The sequence below is a fragment of the Anarhichas minor genome, unplaced genomic scaffold (genome assembly GCF_050575085.1).
Source record: "Anarhichas minor isolate MPS153535 unplaced genomic scaffold, ASM5057508v1 ptg000027l, whole genome shotgun sequence".
Lineage (NCBI taxonomy): Eukaryota > Metazoa > Chordata > Actinopteri > Perciformes > Anarhichadidae > Anarhichas > Anarhichas minor.
Window position 1 is genome coordinate 22,754,061 of NW_027466473.1, and position 13,373 is coordinate 22,767,433.

Consider the following 13,373-nt stretch of genomic DNA (forward strand, 5'->3'; position numbering starts at 1 on the left):
CTAAATTTATCTTGACGCCAACATTCAGTGTTCTCAGAAAAGCCTAAAGACGTTGATGATGCTTCGTTGGGAAGATTGTAAGAATTCGTTGGCGACGTAGCGGCTCAGTATATTTAACAGTTTCTGGTGCTCATAAGCAGCCAAACATACTTTTTTTTATTCCCACTTTTTATGCCTTGAAACCATAAATGGTGGAAATGATTTTCAACAAATGTTTACCGACAAACGAAGGCAATTGACAAAAGGAAAAAGCACAGTAGCGACGTAGCGGCTCGGCGAAGTCAGCAAATATACTTTGAATCATAGTCATAGCGCCACCTACTGGTACCAGTCTCTATACGTTGGGTTACTAGTCTTAGTAGATAAATCAGATCCAGATCAAATGTGTTCCACCCAAATGTAAGATGTTCATAATATAGTTTAACTTTCTTTTTTCTTCGGTCACTCTTGTCCATCCAGTTTTTGTGCATTGCTGTCTTTGAGCTGGGGGTTTTCCCGCCACCTTTTGTACTTGGCCCTACTTTTCTTGTAGCCAAACCTGGCTATGTCCACCATGAACACCCAGGCCAGTCCGTACATGGCCACGCCGCCAAGCTTCATTACCAGCGTGGTTCTGGGGGACGTGAGCTCGCAGTAAAACATGACCGTGCCGACTCCCACGCGCACGGTGGCGAACAGCGAGATGAAGAGCAGGTCCACGGCGTCGCCCAGCAGGCCGTCGTAGAGGCCCAGCCGCCGCAGGAACCAGCGGGTCTGCAGCAGCGGGTTGGTGATCTCGCTGCCGAAGATGACGACGCAGGTCTCGCAGCCCGACACCCCCATGAGCAGAGCCAGCAGGATGCCCACGATGCTGGCGGCGTGGTGGGCCAGCATGACGGGACCCTCGGTGTGGTGGCGCACGCACCAGCCCAGATCGAAGAAGAAGTAGCCGAGGCAGACGGCCAGGGCGAAGGTCTGGAGCTCCGTGTTTTCAGTACCTGGAGGGGTCAGGCAAGAGGGTTGAATGTTATTTAAAATACAATGTATTAAGGCAGGGGTTCTTAACCTTTTTGACCTCGGGGCCCAACTTTTCAAGTACAAAGTGTCCCGGGGCCCATTCAAATATTAACACTATTAGTTTAACTAATTGATCTCACTCTTGGTTTGATTTGTATTCAATAACTATATTGTTACCTGTTTAACTCCACCCCTATTTTGAAGCAAAACCGCCTAAAATGACATACCCAAATTAAAATGGCTGTAGCTTCTGAACCACTGTGACTATATGCATCAAAAGTGTCAGAAAACCTGTAGGTCATATAGAAACAGAGCAGTGGGCCTTTGGAGTCAGTAAAAATTGAAGATTTTTGTCCGCATAAAATAAAAAAGTATTTTTCAGTATAAATAACTGCCTGTGGCTGTAGCTGTACAGGTAAATGACAGTATAGGGCTGTAACTATACTCTATACTATATCAGTGAACAGCTGCCTCAAATTTGAAGAAGATTAGACAAAGTATGACGATTCTACAGTGTTTCTTCCATGAAGAGATCCAGGCGGAGCTCTAAAAGGATATTTGGAGACCAAAATGGACACATGGTAACCAAATGACATTCTGACACACTAAAGGTGTTTCTCTCTTTATATTTTGATATTATATTATTTTCCTTTTATTTTTAGCCTTTGCAAATTGCAAGAACTATATATATATGTTCAAAGACGTGGTATGTAAGTAGCGGACTTGTTATGCAAGGTTATACTTTGGTTGACGGCTTATAGAAGAAGAAGATAAGGTTTGTATTTTAAGTACTAGCGTTTTCTGAAGCTACTAGCTCCATGGTAACATCCGCTAGCACATTGTTGGGTCTGTAATGTGTCTTTTTCCGTCGAAATGCTGCAAGATCCGACTTACAGCGGTTATGGCGACATTGGACATTGTGTGTTTGGGCTCCTTTTGTGAACAATCCATAAGAAATGAAAGAAAATCGATGATCGCTTTATATGGTTAAATCGTGTAATGTTTAAGATTCATTAAATTATGTAACACTGCTGCCCTCTAGTGGTTAAATCGTGTAATGTTTATGATTCATTAAATTATGTAACACTGCTGCCCTCTAGTGGTTAAATCGTGTAATGTTTATGATTCATTAAATGATTTAACACTGCTGCCCTCTAGTGGTTAACTCGTGTAATGTTTATGATTCATTAAATGATTTAACACTGCTGCCCTCTAGTGGTTAAATCGTGTAATGTTCATGATTCATTAAATGATTTAACACTGCTGCCCTCTAGTGGTTAAATCGTGTAATGTTCATGATTCATTAAATGATTTAACACTGCTGCCCTCTAGTGGTTAAATCGTGTAATGTTTATGATTCATTAAATGATTTAACACTGCTGCCCTCTAGTGGTTAAATCCTGTAATGTTTATGATTCATTCAATGATGTAACACTTACAATTATTAGTGTTACAAATTGTTTATGTGTCACAGACTGTTGTGTGCTGTTGTGTTTTTCTCTGTTAAAGAGCATTAGTTGTGGGTTGTTAATTGTTGTGTTATAAAGTTATGACCATGACTAGGGTTCCCTCTCAATACATATAAGACAACTAGCGCTGACCGCTGTGCATTAGCAGCAAAGAATACATTTAGCTGCCTGTTAAAAGTAGACAGCAGTTGTTTCGGCTATGCACCGGTATAATGGTGTGTGAAGAATTCATATCATACGGGAAATTAATACCGGTATACTGCCCAGCTCTAGTCTTTGTTATAGTTTGGACAATTTTGTACCAATATTTGACGGCCGGATTAAAAAGCCCAACGGCCGTAGTTTGCCCATGCCTGGGCTAGCGGCTAGCTGAGTGTCTTCTTCTGCTTATTGTAGCTTGTTAAACAACTGACTGACGCATTACCGCCACCAGGTGGTGGGAAGCTATATTGTAACTGAGCGTCTCATGGAGAACAGTAATATCTCTGGTGTCTTCAATTGATAACCTATGCGGTCCCGCGGCCATCGCGGCCCACAGGTGCAAAACTGAAAGTTTTTTGCGGCCCTCTAGGTGGCGTTCGCGGCCCCATCGTGGGCCCTAGCGCCCTCTATTGACCAGCCGCCACTGCTCAATCAAAACAGAATTATTTTATTTTATATTTAAATGTATGTGTTGCTCTAAACCCTCAGAGAGGACACCAGGTCTCTAATAACAGAACCAATCTTTATTTATAACACTTTCACAGCACTTTATAGAATGTTTTTTACATCATGTCTACATTTCTATGATAATAGTAACATATTTCAGGTTACTGAACACTTTTTCTGTTTTCATTTGATGCGTATACACTCTAAACAGCACTGACCTGCGTGTGTGAAGGGCCAGGGTCCGTCGATGAAGAGGACGTAGGCCGTCAGCAGCACGATGACGACCCCGTGGGACAAAGTGACCAGCCGGCAGCTCCACTCGGGCCCCCGCTGAGCGAAGGTACAGCAGAACAACAGGTAGAGACAGAACCAGCCAATCAGGCTGCAGATCACCTCCAGCACTGGCATGGCCGTCTGTATGGGACGAGTAGTCATGTGTGTTTAATTTGAATATGTTTTAAAAAGGGATTTATATCATTCAAAAACTCACTTTTTCAGTGCACATTTGGGAATCCTTTTTTTTCAACAAGCCATCTGTTATAAATGGAAACTATGATTTTAATACCTATTTTCTTGGAATTAAAGGCGTGAAAGCACAGGTTATGTATATGTTGCTTTTAAATGCAAACATCCAGAAAAAGTAAAGTGATACCCTGTAACAAATATGATTTTAGTCGTAACATTAATATGTAAATGTTAACATTAGAGCTTAATTTACCCAAATGTGGGTCAGTTGAGAGCCTCACACAGCATCTCTTACCGAAACTCGTCCTCCTCTCAGAAATATTCAGGAAACATGAAGGAAACGACTCCGGCTCTCGTCCGCAGCCTCGGCCTCCATCACTGTTTATGTTCCATTAAAGACATACAGACTCAAACCAAAGTGCCAGAAAGCTCTCGGCACATTTCAAACGGACACATTTTTTCCCTCTGTCGGGATGACAGGAGTGAATGTGTACTGTGTGCCGGCTACTAGAGACGGTTAGTGGGTCCTTTATCCCCCCTGGATCTCAGACCTGATCCTCTTAAAGGATTACAGGCTCTACTTCTCTGCAGGTACCTGCTGTCAGACGAGTTCCATCACCTGTCCTCGTGTCTGTGCATCGGCTCCCGATCCTAAAATCCTACTTTTCATTCACAAGACTTCCCTTATTATGTCTCCATCTTGTCCTTTATGTTCTCTTGATGCTGCTTTTTTCTACAATGTTTTCATTTATTGTGTGGAAAAGTGAGTACAAAATAAGTGCAGACAAGTACATGAACACATCTACAACCCAAGAAATTATACAAAGTAAGACGGGGACAAAACAAACTGAGGAGAAGAACAAAGGTTTAGACTGAAGAGGATAAAAGTGAGAAACGGAGGTCCAGCTAAGTGTGTGTGTGTGTGTATGTGTGTGTGTGTGTGTGTGTGTGTGTGTGTGTGTGTGTGTGAGAGAGAGTGTGTCCATCTTATGTGCGTTGACTCAACTATTTTGCTCACCATTGACAAAATCCCTCAGAATGTATTGTTATATCTACAGGCAGGAAGGTGAAAAGTTAAAACTCTCTCAACAATATTTTTCTACAATAGTTCTAAAAATCTGCTGACTTGACACTTTAGGCCACTAGCTTCCTCAGAAGATAAAGTCGCTGTGAGCGTCTCATCAAAATATATATTTTGTGTTTCAGAGAAGCTCAGCTGGGAGTCCAGAACTTTACCGGAGTATTTAACATTTTTACACAATTTCAACATGTCGGCCATCAAGTGAAGCTGGAACATAATTAATTCTAGCTGGCTAATGTGACACCATGAGGGGTATTGACTCACGTATTTTATGTCATAGAACAAAACTTCAAGCATCTAAACAAAAACACACTCCAATAAGACTTCTAGACGAGGGAAAGTGCAAAGACAACCTTAAATGCTTAAAAACAAGGCTTGTTTTCTGTTTTTCTTTCTGTTTCAGGGCGAATATAATAATTTAACTTAATTGCATAAGCGTGTGCCTGAGGTATATGAGAGCACCGTGGACATACAGGTAAGAAGTGACTCTGCAGGTTATTAACCTGTGGAGCTAAAGTCAGGTTGCTGCAGCATTAACCCACTTCCACAGTCGATCTAATCTCACACCAGAGTAGATTATTTGACATTTAAAGCAACTCTTCTTCGCTTCAAGCTCTGTATAGTTTCTTCCAAATAGAGAAATTTGCTTACAGTTTACATTGCAGTATTTGTACATAATACTATAATAGTAGAACAGTCACAGGGGACATTTTATACATTTAATACTTATGTAATGTTAATTTTTCCTGATTCAGATCAATTTATTAAGTACAAGTACTAATGCCACATCGTAAAAATACTTACATGTAAATGTCCTGCATTGAAAATTGTATTTAATTAAACTAAGTTTAATTTGATTTAATTAAACTAGTTTAATTTATTTATACTTAAATGTCCTGCATTGAAAATGTATTTAATTAAACTATGTTTAATTGTATTTAATTAAACTAAGTTATTTTAAGTTAAATAAAATTAATTTGTAATTAAATATAACTGTTTTTACGGTGTGGTATTAGTACTTGTACTTGCACTCCGCTGTCGGTAGGTGGCGCAATGCCTCTCTGTGACTTGAAAAAACACCATAGAAGAAGAATGTCTATTCTACTGTTCTCCTCACGGCTCCGTTTCCTCTTCCTGTGTAAGCTAGGTTAACTAAAAGGTAAACAAACACGCGATGATGACATTGAAGTGGTAAATTACCAAATTACAAATTAGTTCTTCAGCTCGCGAAACACATTATTAAACTTCTAAACCGGAAGTCGAGGTAAGTTAAATAAAATTGAGTTAGCTAGCTTGTTACATGTGGAAAGAGCACGAGGCGAAACTCCGCTCATTTTACTAATAATTTAGTTCTCGTGAATATTGTCGACCTTCTAGTTTTATAAAAATATAGTGTAATATCTTAAACGAATGATGACTAACCGCGTTCTCATTCGGCACCAACCATATTCACCAAACATCTCTTATTTTAGGAAACTTTACACCTTTATTAGTCGTGTCACGAGCTAAAGTAAGGTGAAATACGGGTCTCGATGGAGGTGGCGCGGTTATAAAGTGACATTTAATTCATGTTTATATAACTGATTAATAGACCAGCATCAAGCCGAATTTACCAGTAGACCCTGACCAGTCTTAGCAGTCTTCAAAGTCTCCCAGTATCATAGTTTTCATTTTCAAAAAGATGAATGTAACATTATTTGTCAGAAAGTAAATTTGGTGCCGTTACATTTTCTCTCCAAAATAAAATAAGATTGTAGCTTATTTATCAAAACAAAAGCTTAATTTATGCAAGTTCAACGTTTTAAAGTTTCGCTATTTTTTATGTTGTGCTATTATATTATATATAATCTTATTTTTGCAAAATGTTTGCAAACATTTTTCAATTTTTTACAATTTGTTTCACAACTTTATTTGATAAACTAACTAAGAACTATTATTAGTAAGTAGCAGTAGTAGTTAACTTTAAATCCTAAATTATGAAAATAACCTCCCTCCATAAAATTGAGTGTCTAAAACAGACTTCTTGTATCATTAAAGACCCCAAACTGTCATATGTTCCCTGCTGTTCATCACAGTTATGTAGGCTCGTCCCCTCTCTGTCTACAGGATGGCTCTTCCATGCGTGCGACTGTGCACCAGGCGCGTCAGCACGGGGCTTCAGGTCTGTGGTTATGCGACACTCAGTAAAGCATCCAGACCCCAGCAGGAGAAAACCAGCAGCGGTCCAGTTTTTCAGTACGTCGGCCAGCACAAGAAGCCCACCCACAAGGTGTTTGTGTGGGGCTTCAGCTTCACCGGTGCTCTGGGGATCCCCAGCTTCGTGGTGCCGGACAGCGGCAGGAAGAAGCCCCGCAAATACCAGCTGACTCCTTATCGACTGGAGACCGCAGAGCAGGTGAAATGTGTATACGGTGTGTGTGTATATATATATATATATACTTTCTAAGACTGAACTCACCAGCTGCTCTTCCCCCGCTGTAGATCTCCTCTGCTGCTTGTGGTTACGGCTTCACTCTCATCGCTTCGCCGACCAAAGATGTGATCAAGCTGTGGGGCATGGGCCTGAACAAGGACTCTCAGCTGGGCTTCCAGCGCACACAGCACAGCCGCCGTAAGTAACACAACAACCAGAACTTAACTTAACTTCCACAGAGAATTATCAGCAGCTCTGTAGAGCGTTTGAGTGTCTTTCAGCGTGTTATTTTTGCACTTTACGGAAAAGTTTTTCCAGCTAAATAGCTCTGCAAACCCACTGGACACTGCTTTACAAATACGTATTGTTTTCAGTTATAAGTCAGAGCTTTGGAGCCTCAACTTGCAGGGAGGAATAATACTGTGAATATAATCAGGAAGCTGGAAACATCTCAGTAGGGGTTCAGATGAAATGGTGCCCTGAAACTTTAAATTATGAGTTTTTTAGTGCGCTGCCCCTTTAACTCAATTAACATACCCATTTAATAACACCAGCTGTTAATTGACTGGTGCATTTAACAGTTTCTGGTGCTCATAAGCAGCCAAACATACTTTTTTTATTCCACTTTTTATGCCTTGAAAGCATAAATGGTGGAAATGATTTTCAACAAACGTTTACCGACAAATGTAGGTTATTGACAAAAGGATAAAGCACAGAAACGCAAACATCAGCAATTATAACCTGAAGGAAATGTCACATTACACACTAAACTGTAAACGCAACATAATAAGATAATCAAGATAAAATACATAATAAACGTTGAAACGTTACCTTTTTTTCCCGTCCATTATAGTTTTTGTGTGCAGACGCTCTTCTACTTCCCAGTACAAGTTTATTTTTGATAAATACCACATAATTAGTATCAGTGAGGGCAGCATGTACTCGGCCTCACACCTCCACCTTTTTCTTCTCTCCTCGTCTCCTTAGATCAGAGCTACGACTACGTGTTGGAACCCTCCCCGGTGGCTCTGCCTCTCGTCGAGCCTCTGCGGACCAAAGTGGTTCAGGTTGCATGCGGCCGCGCTCACTCTCTGGTCCTCACCGACCAGGAGGGAGGTAAGAGACTCACTCCACACCTCCTGCAGCAGCCGGAAGCTGGAAACACACCGCTAGCATTGAACTTCGCTATCAGTCATTAAAGGCCTTTTAGAGCTCACTTTTCAGTTTGTCACAGCTCGGAGAAAGAAACACCTGGTAACAAACCGTGTGTCCTTAAACATCCTCCACTCACAGATCACTGAAAATGTTCATCAAGCATCTGTTAAGTCTCTTCTAAAAAGCCCATTATTGTGTCCTTGGTAAATTCAGTTAATTAGCATGCAGATGTTCTAACGAGCTCCATTTCAAGTTAATGAAAACGCATTTTGTAGAATGGGTTCATGCCTAATTTGCTGTCCTCCACAATGTGGAAATGTTATTTTATTTTATGAATTCTGTTAAAGTGAGTATTTTTCATCATGTTTTGATATTTGCCAAATTAAAGAGAGTCATATTCCGGAGTGTTTGAGGACTTGTGTGTGCTTTGTTGGTGAGAGAATGGCGTGCGGTGTCTCACCCACAGTGTGATCTAGAGTTAAATGATCCTTTTCCATTCCACAGAACAGAAAGAGGTTATATTAGTATATTAAATTGATGCTCAGTTGCTATATTCCGGCTTTACAAACTGAGTGAAACTTAACTCGCCCTCTTCCTTTTTCTCTCTGTTTCTTTCTCTGCTAGTTTTCAGTATGGGCAACAATGCGTACGGCCAGTGTGGGAGGAGGATAGTTGAAGATGAAGTTTACAGGTTTGTCCTGAAGATGAACACATTAAGATCATTTTACTCTTATTTTTTAATACGAACATTTACCACATTTCCAGTTTTAATGATTAGAAATTATGACCAAACGCATGTAAATACGTCGGCGTACTCTACCTGTGAAAAATAATAATTACAAGCAGGAGGTTACAGGAAGTCTGAGAGAGAAGGATGATGTAACCTCGAATGATGGATCGCTTATTTCTGTCTCGTGTCCAAACAGCGGCAGTCACATCATTCACAAGATGGACGGCTTCGACAGCAGGGTCACCCAGGTGAGTGCATCCTTTCCTCTCCTCTCCTCTCGTCTCTCTCTCTCTCTATTCTGTGCTTCCTCGTCTCCTCCGTCCTCCTGCATGTGGCACGTAAATCGCGCGCCATCTTGAAGGATGCGTTGATTCCCTAAAATGCATCTCGAGGAGGCATAGGCAGAGCAGCTTTGCAGAAGTCCTTTCATGCCGCGTTTGGGAACTTAATTAAAAGTAAATATACAGGTTGTCATGACCACTGTTATGATCATCTAACCAGATCATTAAAACAATGGACCTCTGATGCAGCTGTGACTCACGTCTCAGATCGCCATTAAATTTCAGATCAGATGTAACGATGCCTGTTGCCTTGACTTCTCTCTCCTCGCAACTCTTCCTCGCCTCCTCTCTACTTAGTCCCGCCCACGGGAGATGCGAGTGGAATCGTGTGTGTTGTGTGCATTTGCATGTAGATTGAATGTATTTTAACAGCATCTGATCAGCGAGGCTTCTTTCTCTTGGTCTCCAGGTGGCGTGTGGACAGGACCACAGCCTCTTCCTCACTGAGATGGGGAAGGTGTTTTCGTGTGGATGGGGAGCAGATGGACAGACGGGTCGGTGCTCTTCTCTGTCAGACCGCTTAACCTGGAAAGATGAAAAATGTCTTCTCTCCTCCACAGTCGCCTTTTTTAGTTTTTTTGCTACAGTGACGTTGAACAGTTAAATAAATAGTGTATCTTTGTAAAACCACCTCAAATGTCTCGTGCAGCATAATCAGTGTTTTGGTTTATTATAGCAGTTATTTAATTAACCACATTGGTCCTCGTCCTGCAGGTCTGGGGCACCACAACGTCAGCCCCCGTCCGGTGGAGGTGGGGGGGGATCTGTCCGGGGTGGAGGTGCAGCAGATTATCACATACGGAGACTGCAGCCTGGCCGTGTCCACGGACGGACGGCTGTACGGATGGGGCAACTCTGAATACCTGCAGCTGGCCTCGGTCACTGAGTCCACACAGGTGAGGAGGACTAACGCTGGAGAGTCAGCTGCACAAAGAACATTATGTTTTGCATGAATGTGTTTGTATGAGCAGGTCTTGCATTAGTCTCATTGACTGGATTAACACACAGAACAGAAGGTTGCCGCCTGGATGCAACAAGAGAAAGATCATAGAAGAAGAAAAAGCAATTCACTAGATGAATTATGGTATTTGGAAATGCAGCAAAGTTATTCAGGTATTCACCGTCACTGAGCTCTTTTTTTATCCTGGCCTTTCAGATCAACTCTCCTCGTCTTCTTCCTCTGGTCGGCTGTGGAAAGGTGGTCCAGGCAGCATGTGGAGGCACGCAGGTGGTCGTTCTCAACGGTCAGTGTTCACACAAAATACCCTTTTTTTTGGCCGCTGAAACTTTCCCAAATGGACTTGGAAACTTTTAAGGATCTAGTTGTGTTTCGATCGAAGTTCTGTGGACATTTTACCCCCAAAAGGCTCCTGTCGGCGGTAGTACTTTCTGAAAGTACAGAACCTTTAAGGGTGATGTTTTGTAGGGGCCCTCGTCAGACTCCACGTCTTTAGACCGCCATGAAAACGCAGACAACAAGGGGCTGAATGAAGCTTTTGGTTACCTTGAAAAGTAGTCCTGGGACTAAAATTATTAGGAAGTTCTTTTAGACCGGAGAACATGTCTGTGAGTTACAGAGCTGCGAATGAAAAGACGGAGTGTTTTAGTTATCGTCTGCATAACCTTTCATTGTCAGAGGAGTGACTCCTCACTCGGCCTCTTGGTGGCATCACAGATCACAGTTTTAGTGATCCAGACTTGATGCTGAGTCAACCAGCAGGGTTATTTCCATCTCTGCAGTCTCGTATTGGACTATTTTAGATATTATTTATGTTCACACTTAAAAACCAGGGCTTTTCTATCTCAACAGCTAGAAATCCGTTCTAACTGGCCAAAAATTCTGAGATTGACAAATTTTTGGTCTCACTTTTAAGGTTAGCAGTAAAGACCTTTTTGTTAACTTTATTAATCTTGGATATACGCAATATATGCACCATGTGACACAATTATAGCGTTTAAAATTGACAAAATAAACCGTACGCAAAGCAGGCTCACACAGATGGACACTATTCTCCCACAATGCAATGCACAAAGAAAAAGGAGGCGGTAAAAAATGGAATAAATTGTGGATGGAGGTAAAACAGTTAAATCATGGAAAACAAAACAAAGCGTATCACATCTGAGGAAAACCCTTTGATTAAGTTTGAAGTTTCAGTTTGATTGACATCAGTATTATTTCCTGTTGGTACAACATGGTGACGTGTGCGATGCTAACTGCTAACAGCCTCTGCCCCCTTTGTTTCACCATGTCGGTGCATAAATATCCGTCTGTGTGTCTCTGGGTCTTTTCAGAGAGAGGAGAGGTGTTCGTTTGGGGCTATGGCATTCTGGGAAAAGGCCCAAAACTCTCTGAATCCTCGACCCCGGAGATGATTCCCTCCGCTCTGTTTGGACGCTCAGAGTTTAACCCCTCGGTAGCCGTCACCAGCGTGCGGTGTGGCCTCAACCATTTCGCTGCAGTGACGGGTGAGTTTGTAACTTTGGTGGAGATACGTCACCACCAACAGCTAGGCTAGCTGTTTCCCTCTGTTTCCAGTATTTATGCTAAGCTAACCTGCTGCATGAAAGTGGTGTCAATCTTCTCGTCTAACTTTTACCCAGAAGGCGAATAAGTTTGTTCAAAGTTTGATTTGTAAAAGTTATAACTGCAGCTTTAAAAAGCAAGCATTTTCCACCCACAGAATGTGGTTCAGTGTCGACTAAAGCTGTTGTTTCCAACCTTTTTTCCTTGAAGCCCTCATATCCTCTTTTAGAAATAATTCCACTGTTCTTTAAATGACTTACATTTTCTTGACTTGTTTCCAAACGGCTCACGTTTGATGGTTTGCGTTGCAGATCGAGGCGAGCTCTTCGTTTGGGGGAAGAATGTGAGAGGTTGTTTGGGCATCGGCAAGAGAGACGACCAGTACTTCCCGTGGAGGGTAAGACGACACCGATTCAATATTAGTCTTCAAACAAAAGAGGCCGTGCAGCTGAAAGGAGCACAGCTGATCTGTGAGCTCGGAATACAACGGGTTTCACCGTTTCTTTATTCTTGTGTGTGGAGTTGTTCCCATAGATCGGGTATAGACAAGTCTACGCACCGATAACACGTAATCGTATCATTTATCAGCTAATTTATGTCACACAGGAAGAGGAACAACCGGATCAATACTGAGCACGTGCAACTCTAAGCTACTTCCATCATCAGTTATTTTAAATCACTGCTCATAACTAATTTTTACAGACGGGCTTTTATGTGATGTCTTCTTTTTACTGCTTTATTTTATTATTATTATAATTTTTTTATTTGTCTTATTTCTTTGTTCTTATAGTATCGATTGGTTTAATTCTTTCATGTGTTGCTCTGTTTTAACAGGGTTTAGCGTTTACCTTAGTTTGTCTTTATTGTGTTGGGCCTCACTGTTGTTTTGTTGCTTTTGCACTTTGTAAACTCTGTTTTAAAGGTGCGATATAAATAATGTTATTATTATCAGCTCCAGAACATCATGCTGTATTGAAGAAGACTTTAAACTAGAGATTGAGACCATAAACTCATGTTTACAATGTTTACTGAGGTAATAAATCAAGAGAGAAGTAGAGTCATTTTCTCATAGACTTCTATACAACGAGAGGAGTCGCCCCCTGGTGGACACTAGAGAGAATGCAGGTTTTAAGACTCTTCCGCTTCGGCTTCGCTCTGCAGAACCGGAGGTTGCCTTTGGACTCTTGCTTATCAACGATCACACGGTCGCTTATAGATTTGACTTTCAGAGTTGGAAAGAAAGTACATGTTTTGCGTAAATTTTTTCTGGTTTAAATTAACTTGAGATAAGAACAATCTGTGATGTTTCCATCAGGTGACTGTGCCTGGTCAGGTGGTGGACGTAGCGTGTGGTGTCGACCACATGGTGGCGCTGGTGAAGTCCCTCCTGTGAGCTCCTGTGTTCCTGCAGCAGTGGATGAGAGGTTTGGACGTTTTTGCTCCTCCCTCCTCCCTCCTCCCTCCTCCCTCCTCCTCCTCCTCCTCCTCCTCTCTGTGGGAGCCGATCGGGGGCCACATTGGAGTCTTGAAGCCAGCTGCTCTCCACAGGCG

At 41.8% G+C, this 13,373-nt stretch overlaps 2 protein-coding genes across 3 annotated transcripts; one reads left to right on the forward strand and one right to left on the reverse strand.

The window, feature by feature from the left end:
- Window positions 1-441: 441 nt before the first annotated feature.
- tlcd5b (TLC domain containing 5b) lies at window positions 442-3,524 on the reverse strand. The gene is made up of 2 exons (XM_076102499.1): window positions 3,332-3,524; window positions 442-977 (listed from the first exon to the last, which is right to left on the reverse strand). The coding sequence occupies exons 1-2, from the start codon at window positions 3,519-3,521 to the stop codon at window positions 442-444; spliced, it is 726 nt and encodes a 241-aa protein (XP_075958614.1). The 5' UTR covers window positions 3,522-3,524.
- Window positions 3,525-5,752: 2,228 nt separating this feature from the next.
- rcc1l (RCC1 like) lies at window positions 5,753-13,366 on the forward strand. 2 transcript variants are annotated; one of them, XM_076101669.1, is made up of 12 exons: window positions 5,753-5,818; window positions 6,766-7,054; window positions 7,141-7,270; window positions 8,060-8,188; window positions 8,852-8,918; window positions 9,154-9,205; window positions 9,708-9,792; window positions 10,013-10,194; window positions 10,455-10,542; window positions 11,591-11,764; window positions 12,134-12,219; window positions 13,138-13,366. In XM_076101669.1, the coding sequence occupies exons 2-12, from the start codon at window positions 6,767-6,769 to the stop codon at window positions 13,213-13,215; spliced, it is 1,359 nt and encodes a 452-aa protein (XP_075957784.1). In that variant the 5' UTR covers window positions 5,753-5,818; window position 6,766; the 3' UTR covers window positions 13,216-13,366. The 2 variants fall into 2 exon arrangements, with proteins under 2 accessions (XP_075957784.1, XP_075957783.1); XM_076101668.1 differs by having other exon boundaries at window positions 5,770-5,923.
- Window positions 13,367-13,373: the final 7 nt, after the last annotated feature.

Coding starts and splice junctions, on each gene's coding strand:
- tlcd5b (XM_076102499.1), bottom strand. CDS start 3,521: ATGCCAGTGCTGGAGGTGATCTGCAGCCTGATTGGCTGGTTCTGTCTC. Junction 978..3,331: donor CTGGCCCTTCACACACGCAG/GTCAGTGCTGTT, acceptor TGACCCCTCCAG/GTACTGAAAACACGGAGCTC.
- rcc1l (XM_076101669.1), top strand. CDS start 6,767: ATGGCTCTTCCATGCGTGCGACTGTGCACCAGGCGCGTCAGCACGGGG. Junction 8,919..9,153: donor GTTGAAGATGAAGTTTACAG/GTTTGTCCTGAA, acceptor GTGTCCAAACAG/CGGCAGTCACATCATTCACA. Junction 12,220..13,137: donor ACCAGTACTTCCCGTGGAGG/GTAAGACGACAC, acceptor TGTTTCCATCAG/GTGACTGTGCCTGGTCAGGT.